Consider the following 20,050-nt stretch of genomic DNA (forward strand, 5'->3'; position numbering starts at 1 on the left):
TTCGCGTGGGTTCTTGGGAGGCGCGGGGGCGGGGGGGGGCCGCCTGCTTCTCAGGGGGACTGAGCCTCAGGGGACGTGCCTCAAAGGTCTGCTCTTCAAGGGGCTGCTCCTCAGGGGATGTGCCTCAAGGGGCTGCTCCTGCTCCCCGAGGGGCTGCACCTCACAGGGCTTCTCCTCAGGGGGATGTGCTTCAGGGGGCTGCACCTTAGGAGGGCTGAGCCTCAGGGGATGTGCCTCAAAGGGCTGCTCCTCAGGGGATGTGCCTCAAGGGGCTGCTCCTCCTCCTCAGGGGCTGCTCCTCAGCGGGACTGAGCCTCAGGGGATGTGCCTCAAAGGGCTGCTCCTCAGGGGGATGTGCTTCAGGGGGCTGCGCCTCAAGGGGGCTTTGCCTCGGGGCTGCGCCTCCAAGGGCTGTGCTTCAGGGGCTCCTCCTGTGCCTCACAGGGCTGCAACTCAGGGGGCGACTCCTCAAGGGCTGCGCCTCACAGGGCTGCGCCTCAAAGAGCTGCTCCTCAAGGGGCTGCACATCAAAGGGATGCTCCTCGAGGGGTTGTGCCTCAGGGGGCTGTTCCCCAAAGGGCCCCTGCTGCTCTTCAGGGGGCTGCACTTCAAAGGGCTGCACCTCAGGGGATGGCGCCTAAGGGGATGTGGGGCACTGCCACCTGGAGCAGCCAGTGACTGTTACTGATTTTCACTTTCTCAGACAATACGTTAGTTATTAGAGTTCCTTACTATATTGTAGTTTCTCTGTTCTGTACTTACTAAGGATTTCTCAGCATGTCTCAGGTTAGCTGCGCTTCCTAAGGATTCACCTCAAGGATGCACTGGGTTCCCAAGCTGGCACTTCGCATGCTAACAGACCTCTTTGGCTATATATTTTTTCTAATCATAACCGGGCCACCTTTATGGCCGCTTCCAAAAGCAAAAAGCCTTGCACAAGCGCTGGCAAACACACGCTGCTGGGGATCGGGCACATCCACCCCAGCTCTGGCGTGGTGCTGGTGCAGCTGAAAATCAGCGGTGTCCCCGGCCAGGCGTTTGTGGTGCGGAAAGTTACGGCCTGGTGAACGCTGTCACCTCCCGGCCGAGCCAGCGCCGGCAGGACCAGACAATTGACATGCCTGGGAACGAGGTTTGCACAGCGGGTGATAAGGGCGGCCGTGCCGCTGCCCGGGGCTTGCTGCCTGCAGGATGCGAGATAAGATAAGAGAAAAATGCGTAGAAAGCAGGGGGGGGGGATGCCTGAAACGCTGCGTGGGCTGTAAATGTGTCTGACTGGGAAATTTCCAGGCACGGCTGCCACGGTTTGTAACGCACGCTGCTGCGCTCCAAAGGGCACTGCTCGGTGTGAGCGTGGGCAGGACGGCGTTCCAGCAGTGTTGTTTGGAAAACATCTCTCCCGTTTCCTCCATCCCTCCCTGTACTTCTGTAGCTTCGTACAATTTCTTGTTCGCTTTGCTGAAGCTCAGCTCCCGGCTGCCTGCACGCAGCTTCTGCAGGTTATCGCCAGCGCCTGTAACCCCCGAGGCTTCGCAGTAGTTGGGCACAGGTTTGTGCAGGCTCCTCTTGCTTGGCTCTGGCTCCGCGGTGCTGCCAGTCACTTCGTAAAAATTCCCTATTTCTTCTCGATTCCTTCCTGCTCCTTCGCTGCAGTTTGCAGAACTGTAACCGCTCTCAGTTCTGCCTCATCCCACTCTTCCCTGCTTTCCTTAGCCCCTGGGGTCTGCCCTTTCACAAGCCTGTTCCACCACTCCCGGAGCTGCTGTTTCAGCCCTCACAGCTTATTTGGAAAACTTTGTTCTCTGCCAGCTCCGCGGGGAACTTTCCCACCTCTGTCTGGGGCACTTGCAGTGGCTTTGGGCCATCCTCGTTGCGGGGGACACGCACAGCCCACGCAGGCGACTGGCACCGTTCAGTCTCTGCTGTTGTCCCCAGGGACTGCAAACCTTGCGAATTGGGGTCTGGCCAGTTTAGGGCAGATACCAAAGGCTCAGCTTTGCAGCAGAAGTCGCACAGCTACGGACAGAAGGATGGCCGCGGAGGACAGAGGGAAAGGCACTACGTGCAGTGCTGAATTTTGGGATTTTGCCTGCCTGGAGCAAACAGGGAGTAGTAAGATCAACGCTACACCAGGGATTTGTGCCCTGCGCTGGATCGGCCAAGCCGCAGCACATCCTGGCACAGTCACGGTGCCCTCGGCAGGACCAGGAGGATATTGCGGTGCAGCACCCTCGTGCTCTCAGGAGATGAGAAATCCTCTCAGCACAAGAACTGCCACCACAGAACTGCCACCGCTTTCCCTCCGAAGGTGCCTAATTTTGGTGTTCCTGCAGTGCCCATGGTGTTCGCAGCCACCCAGGTTTATCGTACGACCCTGGCACTGTTACTGCTCTCGCTGTAATTGCAGACATCCCTGCTGCAATTTGCGTGCTCTTTTCTCTTTGACAGCAGGTTATATATTACTGTGCCCGTGTGGTTACATGTCAAACAACGCCGTGCTGCAGTGACGAGGTGCCAGGGTCACCGTGACTGATGACTGTCGGCGGGGCAGGACGTTCACTGCCCGAACTGGGACGAGATGAGCGCATCGAGCCAGGGCTTGACCCTGCTCCAGTCTTCCCCTTACGCGTTGCTCCCCAAGCCACCTCTGCATCTGCAGTTTCTCTCATGCACGGGCTCCGCAGACTTAATTGCAATTAAAAGCTCGATGAGAAAGACGGACAACGGCCGTGAAGACGCGTTGGAGGCTATGCAAGGAATCGGACAATCGACAGGAATCCCGGGCCAAATTTTGTGGTGCTCCTCCTGGGTGAGGCAGCCTGCTCTTCCAGGGGACACCGTCCCCGTGGTCCCCGGGAGCTATTTATTTATCCTCCTCTTCGGGGACAGCTGGGTCACCAGGAGGAGGACCTGACTCTGGTAGGAAGACGTGCGCCAGCCGAGGAGCTGCCGTAGCTGCGCGTTTCCCCTCCTGAGGGTGATGTGCTGCCACGCCGGGCACGCTGCAGACAATTTGTCCCTGCTGCAGACAATTTGTCCACGCTGCCGTACTCTTTTCCCAAATCCCCGAGAGCTAATTGATCCACCCAGTTAGTTAATTGATTTATAGCTATTAGAGACTATAATTAACCGACCAGCTGGAGAGCTGTGTGTTATCTGCCCGGTGGGAGCAGCGTTGAGAGGCAGCCAGCTCCAACGGGCCACGAGCTGCCCCATCCCTGTGAGCAGCACTGCTCGTTTGGCATCTCTGAAGGATTTTGCTCTGCTTCGGGCTTTGGGCTTTTCCTTTTATCTCCTCCTTTCCTAACGTTTGGCTCAGCAAACTCGCTCCGAGTCTCCCTACTCCCCCGTCTCCCCTCCTACCCTCCTACAAGGTCACAAACTTGGATTTACGCTCTGAGTTTTGCATTGCTGGGCAGACCAGTTTGGGCCAGCTCGTTATCAACGCGTTCCCAGCCCCCAGCCAAACCCACAGCTACTGTCAGACCTGAGCCGAAGCAGATGTTCGTTAAGCGTCAGGAAAGCCATGCATCTCGTTACGCGCCTGGGCGAGGTGCCTGCGCCTAGCACTGACACATCTGCCCGGCGCTAACAAACCGGGGACGCCATTCCCAGTGGAAATGCAGCCGGAGAGGGATGAGGAGAGGCTGTAGGCGCCCCGGCGGAGCTGCTTTGCGCCTGGCCGCACCGGGAAGGGGTGCCTCGACCGGCGGCAGCCTCGGGAAAGCCTCGGAGCTGCCGCGGGCTCCGTGCCTGGCGCCGCGTGGGGGGCCGGCCATGCTGCGAGCAGGCCACGAGCCCGGCGGCGGTGCCGGGAGGTGAGCGGCCCCCGGCGCCACGTCGTCGTCCCCGAGCGGCTCTCGGCGAACCTCTCGCTGCTCCCGGCGTCCGCAGAGGTGGGTGCGACGATGGCAGCGTCCCTCCGCGCTGGGCCGTGGCCCGCACCGGTGCCACCGCGCTGCCCAGACCCTGCTCTCGCCTCTTCCCTTTCGCTTCCTCGGGCTGTGCCGGAGCAGCCGCGCCGCTGGGGTGCCCTGCTCCCCAAAATACCGCCGGCACAAGGCTGGGGGCATCCTGGGGACCGCGTGGCCGTGACCAAGCCAGGCGGAGGGAGGCAGGCGCTGGGGATGGGGATGGGGGGGGTCTCACGGTGGCTTTGTGCCCGACTCCCCCCCACCCCAAACAGCCCTGCAGGACCCCCAGAGGTGGGCTCCCTGCGGCAGGGCTGGCGGAGCGGCTGGTGCGGCGCGGCGATCTGGGAGGTTTGCATCCAACTGCGCTTCGTTTGACGAGGGAGGGGAGGTAAAGAGAAGGAATCGGCCGTCCCCGGTTATCAGAGGCCGGTCTGGGAACACCGGCAGGACTGCCCCGGGGGGGCCGGGCGGCCCTCGGTGGTGGGGGGGGGTGTCTGGTGGTCCTGCCGAGCACACCCCCTGCGGAGGGGTGTTTGTTCTCACCAGCCGCAGGCAGCCTGAGGAAGGGCTCCGCAAATAGCAGAAGCTCCTCGAGGGCATCAGTCCGGCGTGTGGCCCCTCCCAGGAAATAAATGGGCAGGAGGGGGCCAACCGAGGGAAGCTTCGTGGGCGAAAATTAGCACCCAGTTGCCGCTTGCTGCTGGGTCGCGTTCAGCAAGGGGAGCTGCTGAGAGCCCCCAGGGGGAGGGAAGGGCCCTCTGCGTGCAGGGGGTCCCGGCCCTGCTGACTCCGCTGCTCGCTGGGGCTGTTTCCAGGCGGTGAGCTCCCTTCTAGGCCCACCTGGGCCTGCCCTGCCAGGTAAAACCTCAGTCTGGGGACAAAAAGGCTTAACTTCTTGCTTTCGCTCTCCGTACTCTCCTCGCTTGCTCCCTGCCGACCTGTGGGGCGAGGGATCGAGGGATCGGTGCGTGCGCCGCGTCTCTGGTGACTCCTGGCATGAGGCTGCCTGCGTCCCCTGGGAGCCGGCTGCTTGGGGTTAGGTCGGCTGCTGTGGGGTCACAGCTGGCCCCCTGCTCGCTCCGACGGCGTCCCGTGGGATAAACGCCCGGCTGCCCGCCGGTGGGGAAGCCGCAAGCGCTGTTCCCGGTCTGCAGAGTGCCTGGGCGCACCCACAGGGCTCGGACACCCTCGCCTCCACGGGGAGCCCGAGCGGTGCCTGGCGCCGGGGCAGCCGTGCGGCTCGGCTGCGAGCCCAAGGGAACAATAGCGGGGTGGTGCCGCCGGGCGCCCTGACCCCGTGCGCTTTGCACGGGGTGACGGAAACCTCGCCGCGAGCGGGCAGAGCCCGGGCTAGGCAGGGAAAGCGGGGAGCAGAGGTGTGCGGTGCCGGGGAGCAGCGCTGGCACGGGGGGGGTCCCGCGTCCCCTCCTGGGACAAGGAGCAGGAGGTCTGCTTTGCCCCCAGCAGGAAGCTGTCCCCGAGCCGATGGTGACGTCCGTCCTGCGGGACGCGTTCTCCCACACCTCTCCCTCCGCAGCTGAGCGCCGCTGACCTCCCGAGGGCCTCCTCCCTGTGAGACGTGCCGGCGAGATGTTCTCCAACAAGTGCCGCAGGAGGGGGCACCCGGCCGCTCCCTGGGAGGTAGGTGGTGGTGGTGGTGGTGGTGGGAGCGCGGGGGCTCCGTGGGGCTCCTCTCTGGGGTGGTGAGGATGGGCGCCCGCTGCCCCAGCCCTTGGGATGCTGAGGAGCTGAGGGAGCATCACCGCGGTGCGTGGGGGAACTGGGAAGACTGGGAGTTGGCTGGGAGCTCGGCTGGGTGGGCTCTGGGCTCAGCATCCCTCTGGTTCGGAGAGAGGCAGCGGCGGAGGGGAGGGCCTCATCCTGCTCTCTGCTCCCCGTGTCCTCCCTGCAGCCCGGTCCGTGGCAGCCCAGACCCCACGCTCCCAGCCCCCAGGACAACTGGTACGAGCCGCCGTGGGAGCGCCAGCCCTGGAGAGGCGGGCATAACAGGCACCCGGTAAGGGGATGAGGGCAGGGCTCTTGGGGTTTGTGGGGTGCAGCTCCCCCGAGCAACCGCAGCGCACTTCTCGTTATGTCTTAGCCATCTGCCTTGACAGGGGCAAGGGTGAGGGAGCGGGCCTCACGAAGGCAGGGCAGCGTCTCTCTCAGACCCCCAGAACTACCCCGGACTCATTTCTCAAACATTTCCCAATATGAAACATGCGCGCCCGGGAAAGGGCTGTGTAGGACTCCTGGATCTGCCCACAGAGGTGGGGACTGAGCTTGAGAAACCCTGACACCAAAGCGTCCGGGTGTGCGCCCACCACCTGAGAGCCTGAGGAGGCCGAGTCAACACGGGATCCACGGGTGGTGATGCCTCTCTCTATCTCTCAATCCCTATATTTATTTATTTTTTCTTTATTTGGAACATACGTGCTTTTGCCCAGCGTCTAATAATTCCTCAGGAAACCGTCAGTCAAAGTTTAACCTTGTTGAAACCCTGAAAGACTCGTAGTGTCTCGCCCTCCGCCCCAGAGATTCAAACAAACCTATCTCCTCCCCGGCCAAGGGGGACAGGACAGGGGTCACCTGTAAATTTAGGGTGACCAAAACTGAGGCTCCCCTGGAAGCAGGAGAAAGGAAGAGCTTGGAGCCACAGCGGGAAGGGAGAACAGGAGTAAAACCAAAACTCCTGCTGGAAAGCCCACGGGATATGTGGCTGCCCTAAGCGAGCTGCCCTAAATGAGCCGCCCCAAGGCCTCACCAGCGGTGCCTTGCCTTGGCAGCCCGGTCCCCGGCACCCCCGGCCTTTCCCCGGCCCCGCCAACTTCCATAGGATGGAGGAGGACAGGAGGTGGGCACCGCACGACTGTCCCCGTCCGCCACCCCCCTGGCACTACAGAGAAGAGTACCAAAGACCCGAGGAAAACTTTACCGAGGACTCGTACCCGGTGAGGGGGTGAGGGGAGGCGGGCTGGGGAGGGCTGGCGGGGCCATGGCTGTGCCAGGCGCGGTGCCCCGGGATCGGTGCCTAAATCTGCCGCTCCCCGCAGGTGCCGCCGCTGTTTGCCCCGGGCTGCTTCGCCTGGTCTGAGTTCTCCAGAGAGGAGCAGCACCCCGCCGACTACCCATGGTGGGTGCCCGCACCGAGGGCAGGGGGCACGGGCTGGAGAAGGGGACGGATCCCGCACCAGGCTGCGGGTCCGGGCTGAGCGCAGCTCCCACGGGGTGGCCCCCCTGGGGACGAGGGGGCTGCCCAGCACGCACAAACGAGGCCAGGCTCAGCTGTGGCGCGCAGCGGAGGGCTAGGGGCAGCAGGCGGGGTAAATACTGCTCCAGGGCGATGCAGCAGCGACGCTGACCCTGCTCCGGGTGCGAGGTTGCACCAGAGATCCCCGCCAGCCTAAATTTCCCACGGGGGCTGTCTTTAACCCTGCAGGGAGCAAGGAGCCTTCCAGGAAGGCTGCCCGCCCTGGCGCTCTCGTGGCCTGCGCCAGAAACGCTGCCGACTCCTTCGTCATGTCCAGCAAGAGACGTCGGCGTACCACGGCCCGGCCTCTCCCCAGCTCTCCAAAGGTTCGTGCTGCCACGACGGCGCCTGCCTGGGGATGCCCAGGGCGCTGCCACGGTGTGCGCAGCCAGCAGCATCTCCGTGGCAGGGGTTAGGATTTGGTGGATTTGGTCCCGTTGTGCTTCTCGCTCCGCAGGGAAGCACGCGTCCTCCAAGTCCTCCCAGTCCTGCCCCCAGCAGAGCCAGCCAGGAGGCAAGGAGGAGCCGCAGCACCCCGACGCTCCCCAGCCAGCTAGCGCCTGCAAAGACAGCGTGCAGAGCGGGGGGCAGGTGGATGAGGTGGGTTTTTGCCTCCAGCACGCGGCGCTGACCCGCATTTTGTGGCCACGTGGCTCTCGTGGTGCTGCCGTGCCCCTGACCAACGTGATTTCCCCCAGGGCCTGCCGGCAGCGAGCGGAGAGGTGTCGGAGCCCCCCGCGCCAGCAGCCTCCCCGCAGAAGAGCCCAGCCACTGATCCTCAGGCTGCGGAGCAGGAGCCAGCGGCAGAAGCAAAGCTGGTATGAAGTGCAGGGATGTTTGCACCCCCAGGAGCTGCCTGGCTCAGAGGATCCCTTCATCCCGTGTAACATCTTGCTTCTCTCACCCAGCCCTTTCGCTCACTGTCTCTTTGACAGAATGTGGGGTGTTTTCCTGGCTTCTCTGGGGCTGCGAAGCCCCTGGTTTCCTTGGGGTTTTAGCACCCTGTCTGTCCTGTTCCCCAGCTCTTCTCCCCAGGACGGATGAATGTCCCTGCCTCATGCCGTTCCCTGTCCCCAGGTCGAGCCAGAAGACGGGCAGAAAGCTGCAGGCAGCCAGGGCCAGGGCCCCTCTGCTTTGGAAACGGAGCCAGTCCTGCCGGAGAACACCTGTACCGGGAAGGAGGAGGACTTCGAGCAGGTACGAGCCGATGCATCTGTCTCCTCTTTCTGCCTAACTGCAGTGCCACAGGGGAGGTGGGATTTTGCAGCCCTCTCCATAAGCCTCATTTTCCCATTTGCCTGGGCTGCACTGACAGCCCTCTGCGGCCTCTGAAATGCACCTGAAATGCTTTGTGCAGGTAGAGCTGTGCAGCCAAAGTGCCCCCGAGGCCGGAGCAGGTGCTGGGTCACAACCCCGCAGCCCCTCAGCCCCTCCGGAGCCTGCTGAGACGGGCAGCGCCGCAGCTAGCCCGGGTGTGGAGGTAGGTGCTGGGCTCTGCCTGCTCTCCCGGGCACAGCAGCAGCTGCCCGTGGTGGGACGGGTTTCAGGCCGTGGCTGCGCTGCTCCGTAGCGTTTCCTCCTGCTGAGGTTTCCCTTCGTGAGGGCAGCAGCGTTTGCTTGGCTCCCGCTGCTCTCGCACAGCTGCTGCCTTCTTCCCCTGGGTGCTTTCTCTCCTGATGCTTCTTGGTGGCTTTCATCCCTCCGAAAACTCGCAGGTCTCACCAGGAGCTGCTGTGGAGCCCGATGCACAGCCCAGCCAGGCCAGCTCCGATGTCTGCACCGAGCCAGCAGCGTCACCTGGGACAGGGCACCCTCCTGTGGGTGGGACGGAGCTGGTACGTGCGCTGCCCTCCCTTCTGGGCAGGAACGGTGCCCTCGTGTCCCTGGGAACACCTGCAGCGAGGCTCAGGAACACCAATTTAACCCAGGAGCCCCGGGGGGATTTTCTCGCTGGCCTTCCCAGCCACAGGATTATGTGCTGGGGTTAAAGCGCCGCTTTGTCTGGATGCAGCGCCCGTATCAGCCCTGCTGTCGGCCGTGCAGGAGATGCCGATAAATTGGAGACGGCTTGGAGAAAGGCCAAAAAAATAACTCGGGGATTGAGAGTGCGCTGGAGCGTGACCGACCCCAGGACTGGAGCTTTAACAAAGCAAACGAGAGTGTTGCAGAGTGGCTTAATTACTGCCTAATGGGGAAGAGAAATCAGCTAGAGGGGCCCTCGGGTCTCAGAGGCGCTGCTGCCAGGGCTGTGCTGGGAGGGAAGGGGGTGGCGAGGTCCCGGTGGGTGCCCCCTCAGGGTGGCCGGTCCCCAGCAGCCCCGATTCGGTCCCAACCCCGCTCCTGTTCCGTTGCCTGCTCCCTCTCCCTTTCACAGCATCCGACCTTCCCTCACTTTTCCCCTGCCCAGGCTGCAGCCTGCCAGCCCTCGCTCTGCTCCACGCTCTCCGCACCCTCCCCGGCCAGCACGGACCTGCGCTCCGCCGCTGTCCTTGCCAGGAAAAAGGAGATCGAGCTGGTGAGTCCTGGCGGGCACACGCGGGGTCTGGGGCTAGCCAAGGAGAAGGGGACACCCTCGAGGTTCAAAATCCACGGGGAATAAGGTGACACGGGGTGATGGGCAAGCCGTGGGGCAGCCCCAGGTGCTGTGGGAAGGGGCTGTCACCCCTGGGGGAAAAAAAAGTCCCCAAGAGGGCTTCGTGCTGCTGGCAGGGAGGTTTTGGGGCGCCCCGTGCTGACCCTTTGCCTCTCCCTGCAGTCCTACCAGCAGTTCAGCCTGACCATCGCCGTGGTGGCCACGATGCTGCTGCAGAAGGAGCCCTCCATGGAGGCGGCGCTGGGGCTGGCGCTGAGGGCCAACCTGCGCCAGGTGCGCACCCACCACCTCCAGGAGCTGGAGGACTTCATCGACAGCTACGACTCCAGCACCCCCAGCCCCTGAGCCGGGGGCGAAGGTGTGGAGCCCCCGTGTCGGGGTCGGTGCGGTCCCTCCGTCCCTCCCGGAGGTGGAAGGGGCACTGCTGGTTTCGGGGGGCGGCCAGAAATTGGTGTTTGCAGCAGGTAATGGGGGCGCGGGCGGGTTGTCCCCACCCTGGGGTAAGGGACGAGCCCTACCCGGACCTGAATTTGCAAGAAAAGAAGGAGCTGGTTTTACTGGAGGGTGGCGGGAGGGAGAGCAGCTGGGGCAGAGGGCAAGGGAGGGCTCCCCCCTTCTAAGAGCTCCTTGCTCCCTTCTTGTGGTTTTGTGCTGCTCCCTTAAACCCTGGGCTTTGGTCTTGTTTTTTTAAAAAATAAAAATAAATGAGCTTTGGTCCTCGCAGCCCCTGCGCTGCCGTTGTTCTGGTCCTGCTCTGCCGGGGTCAGCGTGCAGGGACCCGCGGTGACCCCCCCCCCCAGCCTGGTCCTACCATGGGGACCCTCTCCTGGGGTCCGTGGATCTCCAGCAGCACGGCCAACGCTGCCGAACCTGGGGTGGGAAGGAACAGGCCAGGCACGGTCGGCTCTCCTGCATTCAGGTCTCAGCTGAGCTTTATTGGAGCATCGTCCGCGGGGGGCAGCGGGGCTGCCCCACCATTCCCCTCCCCGTGGCGGCAGCACCCTACGGGACGGCATCAGCGCCCCTCCACAGAGTCCCTGCGGGTGAGAGACCCCCACCCGGCGTCTGGATCTGACCCCGGTGGCCAGACCCCTCCTGTCCAAGTCGGGCAGGAGCCCCTGCAGCAGGACGGTGCAGGTCTCTGCCCTTGTCCTAAGCCCCTGGCCGCCCTCCCCGGCGCGCGGCTGCTCTCCGAGGCTGCCGGCTTGTCTGGGACGGGAGCTGGAGACCGTGCCCCGGTGCGGGCTGCTGCCTCCCTGCTCCCTACTCGCTTTACCTGTTCCTAATTGCGGGAGAGGCCAGCAGGAATTGCAGGCTGTGCTTCGCCTGCAGCTGCCGGTGAAAGGATCCCGGCGGCTTCTCCCCACCAGCCTTGGGCCGTGTCCAAAACGCGCTCGGAATGCACGGAGACCACGGCAGGGGCCGGCAGGATGCGGTGGGGCCGGGGAAAAGGACCCCCCCCCACCCCCCCTCCTCCAGCTGCTGTCCTCCTGCTTAAATACCGTGCAGAGTGCTACCCCGGCGAGGGGGCCCCCGCTCGCTGAGCGGCCCCGCGCTAGGACACGCTGCAGTGCTTGCTGCTGCCCCGCAGCTTCGCCGTCCTGCACCCGGCCCGCTCCGGGGGCTCCCTGCCCAGGGAGCTCATCCCGGGCTTGGGAATGGGCTTCCCAAAGAAGAAGCCCTCCTCTTCCGAGTCCGAGTCCGAAGATGAGGAGCAGGTGGGACACCAAGAGTCATCCTCTTCCGCGATGTCCTGCAGGTCGATGTCGTCTGGCCGTGGGCTGTGTAGGGCGGGGGACAGCCCCGCTTGGAGGTGTGGGTTTCCGTCACCTGCTGGGGTTTGGGCACCGGGAGCCCCCGAAACCGGGTGGCCTGGGGCTCCAAGCCCCTTGGGACCCTCTGTGCCGGGCTGGGGGCTGCCCGGTGGCCCCTGCATCCCCGCGTGCGCTGCGTCCCTGCTCCTCTCCGTGGCTGCTTCGTGGTCCTCGAGGCTCCTGAACGCAGGATGCAGGGAGGCCTGATCCAGAAACGTCTCTGCAAGAAGGAAAGCAGGGAAGGGTGAGGAAGGAGAGAGCTGAGCCTGCCCTGGTTCTGCAGCGAGGGCTGCCTGGGTGCAAGACAAGGCTGCTGCAACCGCCCTGCAGCTGCCACCGCTTGCCCTGCTGCAGGAGGTGCGCCGGGTGCTGGGGGCTGCTGCTACAGCCCCGATTGGGGCTGCGCTCATACAACACACCCCCGAAGCACCCCGGGGCTCTGCAGCGGCCAAGCAGAGCCTGGTTTGCTTCCATCTCCCTCCCAGCACCCCACAAACGCAGCGCTCGGATCCCTACCGGCCCCTTCCGCCCGATGCCTGCATGCCCCAGCCGCCGAGGCGCTCCCGGTGGCGGTCCTGGCTGCGTGGCCGGCTCGGGAGACGGGCGTCGAGTCGGGGGACGGGGCCGAGACGAAGGCCGAGTCGGAGGAGTCGGAGGCGCTGGAGGCCGCGTCCCGCCCCAGGCTGCAGCTCTCGGAGCAGAAGAGCCGCCCGTGGCGAGCGGTGAGGGGCTGCCCCCGCAGCGGCTTTCGGCACAGGCTGCAGCAGAAGCAGGGGGCTCGGGCGTGCCAGTGGAGCCCCTGGTGCGTGGCCTCCTCGCTGTCGACACCTGAGGGGTGACCGCAGGTGAGCAGGGGGCTGCCCCCGCGGCCACCTCCCCGCAAATCAACCCTCCCGACCCGCGTGCCCGTACCGATGGGGTCCCCGCAGGCCTGGCACGGCTCGGCGAAGAGGCTCTCGAAGCAGCCGCGGCAGCAGGGCCGCCCGCTCCTCATCACGTAGCGCTGCCCGCGCAGCGGCGCGTCGCACTCCAGGCAGCAGAAGTGCTCCGGGTGCCAGCACCGGCCCTCCGCCTCGATGCACTCCTCCATGAAGATCAGCTGGAGGGGGACAAAGGACCCGTCCCGTACGCACCCGGCCAGAAAACCCGCAACCCGCTGCGTGCTTTTTGGGTGCCGAGGGACTTCGGGGCAGGCACGGGGCTCCGCGCAGGGCTCGGGAAGGAATCCTTCCTCCGGCCCAGCCCGCTGTGTCTGCGGCTCCCAGCCACGCACGGAGCATTTAATGAAGGCAAAAGGGAGCTAAAAGCATCTCCCCTGCCGGCACCCACCTGGTCGCAGGAGGCGCAGCGGGGCCGGAAGAGCTCGGCGTGGTGCCGGCCGCAGTAAATCCTCCCGTCCTGCTGGAAGTAGATGAGGTCCACCAGGGGCTGGCGGCAGAAGTGGCAGGAGAAGCAGGACGGGTGCCAGAACTGGTCTCCCAGCCGGGACGCCGAAATCCCGGGGTCGCCTTTGTTCAGCCTCCGGCCGCACTGGCAAGGCACGGGGGGGCTCGGGGTCAGGGGGGCTTGTTGGGGACGGCTTGGCGGCGTGCTGCCCCCGGGGGAGGGGACACCTCACCTCCTTGCAGGGACAGCCGTGGCAGGGACCTGGCACGGGACATGCCAGCCCCTGCCCCAGCGCCTCCCGTCTCCGGCGGGCGCTGAACGCTCGGAGCTGCTTCCTCTCCTCCTCCGCGAGGCCAGGGCAGTACCGCTCCTGCATGGGGAGGCCGAGGTGAGGGACACCGAGGAAACAAAGCCCAGGGCGGGCAGCACCGAATAAATACGTTTCTTACATCGCAGTCCTGAGGAGGCAGCTGCTGCAGGAGGGCTTTGACGCGGAGCCGGCTCCGGTCAGCGGGAGAGGCAGGCTCCGGCGAGCGGCTCTCAAAGCGCACGGGGACCTGGGGACACGGCGCGGGGAGGGAAACACGAGGGGATGATCAAGGGGTGAAGCGGCTGAGCTCGAGCTGAAGGTGTGTCTGACCCCCTTGGGGCAGAGCGGGAGCAAAGGGGGCCCCACGAGGGCCAGGCGCTGCCCACCTCGGGGGGCGCGGGGTCTGCGGGGGGCTCCAGGTACTCTTCCAGGGCACAGCCGGAGTCGCTGTCGGACGAGGCTGGAGGGAGGCCGGTGGCGGTGCCGCAGGGGGGGGGCTCGTCTCGCTGGGGCCATGCGGGGCTCGGCAGGGACATGAGCTGCGGAGAGAGGAGCAGAGCTGGGGAGACCCTCGGCACGGCGGGGAGAAGGGGGCTGGCCCCAGGAGGCATCATCCCAGGTGCCCAGGTTCAGACCTGCCCTGCAGGCAGAGGGAGGGACCCCTGGGCAGGTCCAGCAGGGGCAATGCTCGGAGCCACCGCGCCATGGGGACCTCGAGACCCTTTGCTGAATGTCCACAGAGATGCAAGGGCTCTTGGGGGGGGTCGTTCCCTTCTCTGCAAGGGTGAGAAACAAACCCACACCGAGGGTGTGGGTGTTCGCTGGTTTGGGGCTTTGCCTGCTGAGCGGGAAACACTGGAAAAAGGATGGTGATGGGGTGAAGCTGCACAGGGGGAGACCCCAGGTGTTTGTGCTCAGCCTGGAAGAGGTTTCGGGAAGCCCCGCTGGCTCTTTGCTCACCCACAGCAGGAGATTTTCCCTGGCTGCCCCCAGCCCTTTGCTGCCACAGCCGATCCCCTGGTTTAGTGGCCCGTCCCCGAGCGGAGCAGTGGGAGGAGACCGAGGTCTAGCCCAATTCAGTGGAAAATAATTTATTCCCCCTGGGCTGCTATTGTTCTGCCCTGAGCGGCTGTTCCTGCCCGGGCGGCCGGCTCGCCCAGCCGCCACCGCCTGCCTGGCTAATGGGTCCGGGCTGGAAACCCGTCCGTCCCCGTCCGTCCCCTCCTCCCCACGCGCCACTTGTCACCGCTCGCTTCCTTCCTGCCTCGGCTTTCCAAAACAAAGCGAGACGGCGATGCGGTGGCTCCCTGCGCGCCAGCCCGCAGCCTGCCGGGCGTCCTGTGAGGATGGGAGGTGGGAGAGCTGGGGCCACGCTGCGCCCCCCCCCCGCACCCCGAGTCCCCAGCCGTGCCATTGCCACCTCGCCCGGGCACCCTGCAGGAGCTGGGACCTGCCGTGGGGGCTGAGCACGCAGCCGGGCTGCCACCCCCTGGGAAAAGGCTCCCAGAAAAAGGGCAGCGAACCGTGGGCACCTCGGGTCTCTCCCAAAGTGCTTTCCACGAGCTCAGGCTGCGGTTTGGTGACCCTCAAGCCACGCGACCGTGTGCTGGCGGGTGGCTCTAGGTCCTCCTGTGCCACAAAACCCAGCTCATTCCTCCGCGCCGAGGTGGCGCTTCCCTGCTGGGCGCTCCAGGACAGAAGCAGCCACCCCGTCCCTGCTGCTCCCGTAAAACAGCTTCGGCAGCCCCAGCTCTCAGCACCTTCCTCCACGCAGCGGCTCAGGGCACCAGGACACCCAGACGCGGCCAGCTCTGAGCTTCTGCTCCGTGCTCCAGCTGGGAGCTGGCGGGATCAGCCCGGGCAGCTCAGGTTGCCTTGGCGCACAGGTCAATGATTAACGCGGCAGACCGGGATGGAACAGACGGGCTGCACGGAGGGGGAAGAACGTGTCTGACCCAATTCCGCCTATTTGCAGCCCAAAGAGAGCCCTGCCTTGGTGAGGACCTCTCTGACTGCTGCTGCTGGTGGTGGATCAGCGAACAACCTTGTCTCTAGAGCTGCGATGGAGGCTGGCCCCTGTCCCTGGGGTGCTGGCTCAGGACATCCGTGGGTCCAGCATCCTGGGTCTACTGCTGTAGTGTTTGGTCCCTGTTGGTAACAAGCCTCTGCTCTCCCCATGGGACGTGGATGGCCGTCTCGGGCTTTGCTTGGATTATTAAGACTCCAAGCTGCGTTTGTCTAATCTCTTGGGGGCTTTGTTGTAATCGGCCCCCTTTGGTGCCCCGTGGAGGCAGCAGGGCTGGCGGCCCCGCAGCAGGGCGCACGGGGCTCCCCGTCTCGCGGCTGTCAGCGGGGTAAGGCTGGGGAGAGCGGAGCGGGCAGGGCCGTGAATCAATGGGGCCGTGCTGGGGAGCCCAGCCCAGCCCGGTTTGATGTGATTACGCCGGCTGGCAGCCGTCTGGGCTGCAAACGAGTCCCTGTAATTAGCCCCAGACGGTGACAGCGGTGCACGCCTCCCATGCTAAGGAGCCAGGCAGCCCCGACAGGTCCGTCTCCTCTGCTCCCGTCCCCTCTTCCTTCCTCGCCGCCGGCGGGCAGTCCTGCTATCGCCCTGCCCTGCCGGCCCGCGGAGGGATGCGGGATGCTCCCGGCGGGGCCACCAGCCCTGGCGTCAGCGGAGGTGGCAGGAGGGCACGTTGGGGACCTGCTCCTCCCTGCTGGCACGGCGCGTCCCCCCAGCAGGGCCACGCGAGGGACCAGTCGGACGGGCTGAGTGCCGCCCCGTGGAGCTTCCATGGGCTTCAAAAGCCTCTGGTCCTGCCCCAGGAGGTCCTCCAGCCTGCACCCGCTCAGTGCTTGCTCCAAAGGACGGGCGATGTCCCTGCCGTGCTCCCCTGCCTGCTCGGAGCCTTTTGGTGCCGGCACCGCCTGGCTCGGTGGCCCCGCAGCGTCCCCCTCCCTGCTCCGAGTCCTTTTCTCACGGCAGCTCTAGCTCTGTGGGAAGCGCTTGCAGCTCCCTGGGTAAAAGAGGCTGAAACCCACAGGAATTTTAATCCCCTTTGGCTCCCCGGGAGCAGCCCCCGTCCCTGGCTGGCCGTGGCAGCGCGTGCGGGCTGCCAGCCCTCTCCTGCCAAGGTCACAGCATTACCGTGCGGCGCAGCCGCCCCGGCCCATTCGCATTCAGCGCAGCCTCCCGCTTCCCTGCCCGGCCAGGGGCTGCTCTGCATCCCTGCCACAGCTTTTTCTGAAGCACTGCTCCCTTTTCCAGACCCGTTTTCAGACACCTCTGTCCTATTTTCCACCAAACACTCCCCGGCTCCCCAGCCCCGAGGAAAAGCATCTGCTGGCCATCGCCAAAAAGACCGGATCCCCTTTCAAGCGCCCCAAAACCCTGGCACGGCTCCGTGCGCGCGCCTCACCCCCACCATAACCTGTTTTTGCTTTAGCTCTCGTCAACACAGCTGCAGCGGAGGTGCGTGGAAATGAAGCTGGAGAGCCATGGAGAAGCGTTGGGGCTGAGATAAAGCTGAGGTCTGGCAAGGCGAGCCGGAGCAGCTCGTCCTGCAGAGCAACCGAGGCCGGGCTGCCCGAGCTGGGGCCTGTCCCCCAAAGTCACCTGCGGTGGCAGGAGCAGGATCGGTGCCTGGGTGCCTGGCACGGCCGTCCCCAGGGCCAGCGGTGCGGAGGGACAGGGACAGCGCGCAGCCGAGGTGCTGTGGCACAAATCACAGGGACCTCTGCTGCCCGGCCATGCGGCGCGGTGCCATCCAAGTGACCGGAGGGGCTCCCGCTGGGTGGCTTGTTTGCTCACAGGGGGAAGCGCTGGTGCTGCAGGGGGGGTTCTTAGCGCATTTTTCTCTGTCCCGGCTCAGCAGGGAGCAGTGAGTAACCCATTAACCCGCTGCAACGCACTCGCTCCTGTGTCGGCAGGGACAAACCGAGCCCGGCACCGCGCTCCCTGCACCGAGTGGGTTTCATCCTGGCGGTGCCATCGCAGCCCAGCGCCATCAGCAGAAAGCTCCATCGCCGGCCCCAAACCACCCCGCTCCCCCCAAGCCCCGTCAGAGGACATCGAAGCCCCCCTGTGGGGACCCTCGGTGGGTTTGGTGCCGGCAGGGCCCGTGCCCCCCGCGGCTCCTCGGGGCGAGGGAGGGGGCAGCCCCCAGCCCCCTGCACCTGCGGGCTGCAGCCCCGCGTACGGCGGCGCCTTGGTGGCTCCATCGCCACCGTCTCCTGCTCTCGAGGGACGCCGCGCGCTCTCCGGGGCCGTTTCCCCCAAAGACAAAGACCGCAGGGGCGGAGGGAGCGCTCTGCTCCCCGCCGCCTGTTTTTCCCGGAGAGGAACCAGCCGAAAAATCCCCCTCCCTCTCCCGGCTCTTCCACCTTGCCTTTCCCCGCGCAACAATTCCCGGATGGGGAAATCGTCCCATTTCCCCTCATTCCCGAGGGTTTTCTCCTCCAGCCCCGGCTCCCTCAGCCCCCATATGGGGAAGAACCACCCCGAGGGACCCCTGCCCACCCCACCTGCCCCTTCCCCGCCCCGAGGGACCCCTGCCCACCTACCTGCCCCTTCCCCACCGCGCTGGGCTCCGCCGTCCCGTCCAGCCCCGAGCACCCGAGCGGCTCCGACGCAGGCGAGGGAAGGGAGCCTGGGCTGGGCAAACTTCGCAAAGCGAAAGGAAAACATCCAAGCCGAGCGAGGGAAACTAATTTTTTTCTTTCTCTCTTTTTTTTTTTTTTTAATCTGCCTGCCCAGGAAATTGGATCTGTGTCAGCTGGGGTCCTAATTACAGGCTTTTTAGCCTAAACCTACAGAGGCAGCCAATGGCAGGGAATCAGAGCAGCGGGCGGGGAGGGGAAGAGCAAAGGCTTGGAGGGTGGGGGGGAGGTTAACCCTACAGGGCAGCAAGCTGCAGATGACATCTGTTTTCCTCCCCACCTCTCATTTTCCGAGCGTCCGCGCCCTCCCCTCCCTCCGCGGCTCGGTTCACCCCGGGTTGCCGTTCGGGTGGCTTTTATGCTGCGCGGCGATTTTATTTTCCTGCCTACATCAGAAAGAGCCGGAGCTTCATGAAAGAGGGGAAGCGGCGTGACAGCCCAATTTCGGGGCGGGGGAACCCTTTGGCTGGGCTCTCACAAAGGGCTTAGCCGGAGGCGAGCCGACACGTCCCAGTTTTCTTCTCAGGCCCGGGACACCTGACGTCTCCAAAAGCCATTTGCACGGCTTCGGCTGCACCCACGGCACCCGGGCAAGGAGCGGGGCGAGATTTATCAGCCTGTCTACGAGGCTGAGCCTCTTCGTTGTCCTTCTGCCTTTCCATGCACCCCGAGCTTTCCCTGCCTGCTCCTGAGACCCCGGGGGTGGGCGCAGGCACCGCAGCCCCTCTGCGGGGTCAGGACCAGGCACCGTGGCCCAGGAGCTGGGCTGCGTTTCGGGGCCGTGCTGGGAATCAGTAAATTGATGGAAAATTGATGGAAAATTGTCTGGAGATGTGGCCAGGCTCCGCGGCACGCCGGCGGTGCTGCGGGCTGGGCGCAGGGAGGTGGTGGTGTGGGGTTCTGGTGCTGTCCCACAGCACTTTTGGGTTTTGTGTCTCTGTGAAGTCCCCCAGGGCTGGGAAAGCAGCAGGGAAAAAGGGGACGGGGCTGGGGGGGGCGCCTCGCAGCCCCCTGGGCACCCGGCGAGGTCCCAGCTCCGTGCCGGGGAGGTCGATGTGCCGTTTGGGGCCAGGTTGGTCATGGCTTTATCGCGCCCGTTGGTGGACTTTGCACGGGGGGGCCCCCGCGGCTGCCCCTGCCTGCGCCCTCCACGCTAACGAGCAAAGTCCTCGTTAGCAGCGCAAGGGGACGCGGCCTCGGCTCCAGCTCCAGCCAGGCCCCGGCCCTGGGGGCGCCACGAGGTGCCCGTGGGTGCGGGCTGTGACGGGGGGGGGCTGCCGGCCCCGAGCCGGGGGGGTTTGGTGGGAGAGCCACGGTGCGGGGTGCTGCGGGGACGTGAAACCGCGCTGCATTGTGCTGCCCTGCGCTCCCCTGCCCCACTGACCCCCCCGAACCCTCTCCTGCCCTAATGTCCCATATTAACCCCCCCCCAATAAGGCCCTATTGCCCCCCGTAAGCCCCTATTACTCCTCTGTAAGCCCCTGTTATGCCCCCATAAGACCCTGTTGCCCTCTATAAGTCCCTACTGCCCTCTATAAGCCCCTATTATGCTCCCATAAGCCCCTATTGCCCCCTATAATCTCCCGTATAACCCCATATTGCCCCCATAAGCCCCTATTGCCCCACTATTGCCACTTATAAGCCCCTATTATGCCCCCATAAGACCCTATTGCCCCCTCATAACTCCCTATTGCCCCCTATAAGTTCCTATTGCCCCCCATAAACCCCTATTACCCCTTATAAGCCCCTATTATGCCTCCATAAACCCCTATTCCCCCCTATAGCCCCCCATATAAGCCCCTATTCCCCCCCATAACTCCCTATTGCCCCCCTATTGCCCCCTATAACTCCCTATTGCCCCCTATTGCCCCCCATAAACCCCTATTGCCGCCCTATAATCCTCTATTACCCCACTATAAGCCCCTATTGTCCCCCTATTACCCCCCCCATAAGCCCCTTTTGCCCCCTATAAGCCTCTATTACCTTGCTATAAGCCCCTATTGCCCCCTTATTACCCCCATAAGCCCCCCTTACCCCCTCCATAAGCCCCTATTAACCCCCCTAAGCCCCTCTTGCCCCCCATTGCCCCCCCAGGCCCCTTTTGCCCCTCACAGCCCCCTCACC

General features: G+C 64.7%; 2 protein-coding genes across 8 annotated transcripts; one reads left to right on the forward strand and one right to left on the reverse strand.

Annotated features, from left to right (window-relative positions):
• Positions 1–66: 66 nt before the first annotated feature.
• Positions 67–10,483, forward strand: LOC310887131 (uncharacterized protein). 7 transcript variants are annotated; one of them, XM_083812704.1, is made up of 13 exons: positions 67–86; positions 5,382–5,555; positions 5,827–5,931; positions 6,701–6,865; positions 6,968–7,047; positions 7,354–7,490; positions 7,622–7,764; positions 7,863–7,982; positions 8,242–8,361; positions 8,522–8,644; positions 8,880–8,999; positions 9,572–9,679; positions 9,920–10,483. In XM_083812704.1, exons 2-13 carry the CDS (start codon positions 5,505–5,507, stop codon positions 10,100–10,102), a joined length of 1,455 nt encoding a protein of 484 aa, XP_083668830.1. In that variant the 5' UTR covers positions 67–86; positions 5,382–5,504; the 3' UTR covers positions 10,103–10,483. The 7 variants fall into 7 exon arrangements, with proteins under 7 accessions (XP_083668830.1, XP_083668829.1, XP_083668826.1 ...); XM_083812703.1 differs by lacking the exon at positions 67–86 and adding an exon at positions 1,587–3,896 and having other exon boundaries at positions 5,379–5,555; XM_083812700.1 differs by lacking the exon at positions 67–86 and adding an exon at positions 1,587–3,896.
• Positions 10,484–10,671: 188 nt separating this feature from the next.
• Positions 10,672–19,527, reverse strand: PRICKLE4 (prickle planar cell polarity protein 4). The gene is made up of 8 exons (XM_083812698.1): positions 17,831–19,527; positions 13,654–13,806; positions 13,407–13,514; positions 13,190–13,327; positions 12,901–13,101; positions 12,484–12,670; positions 12,088–12,399; positions 10,672–11,791 (listed from the first exon to the last, which is right to left on the reverse strand). The coding sequence occupies exons 2-8, from the start codon at positions 13,801–13,803 to the stop codon at positions 11,313–11,315; spliced, it is 1,575 nt and encodes a 524-aa protein (XP_083668824.1). The 5' UTR covers positions 13,804–13,806; positions 17,831–19,527; the 3' UTR covers positions 10,672–11,312.
• Positions 19,528–20,050: the final 523 nt, after the last annotated feature.

Source organism: Anser anser, assembly GCF_964211835.1.
Source record: "Anser anser genome assembly, chromosome: 27".
NCBI lineage: Eukaryota > Metazoa > Chordata > Aves > Anseriformes > Anatidae > Anser > Anser anser.

Coding starts and splice junctions, on each gene's coding strand:
- LOC310887131 (XM_083812704.1), top strand. CDS start 5,505: ATGTTCTCCAACAAGTGCCGCAGGAGGGGGCACCCGGCCGCTCCCTGG. Junction 5,556..5,826: donor ACCCGGCCGCTCCCTGGGAG/GTAGGTGGTGGT, acceptor TCCTCCCTGCAG/CCCGGTCCGTGGCAGCCCAG. Junction 9,000..9,571: donor CTGTGGGTGGGACGGAGCTG/GTACGTGCGCTG, acceptor TCCCCTGCCCAG/GCTGCAGCCTGCCAGCCCTC.
- PRICKLE4 (XM_083812698.1), bottom strand. CDS start 13,803: ATGTCCCTGCCGAGCCCCGCATGGCCCCAGCGAGACGAGCCCCCCCCC. Junction 13,515..13,653: donor CAGACCCCGCGCCCCCCGAG/GTGGGCAGCGCC, acceptor CCGTGTCCCCAG/GTCCCCGTGCGCTTTGAGAG. Junction 12,400..12,483: donor GGCCTGCGGGGACCCCATCG/GTACGGGCACGC, acceptor GTCACCCCTCAG/GTGTCGACAGCGAGGAGGCC.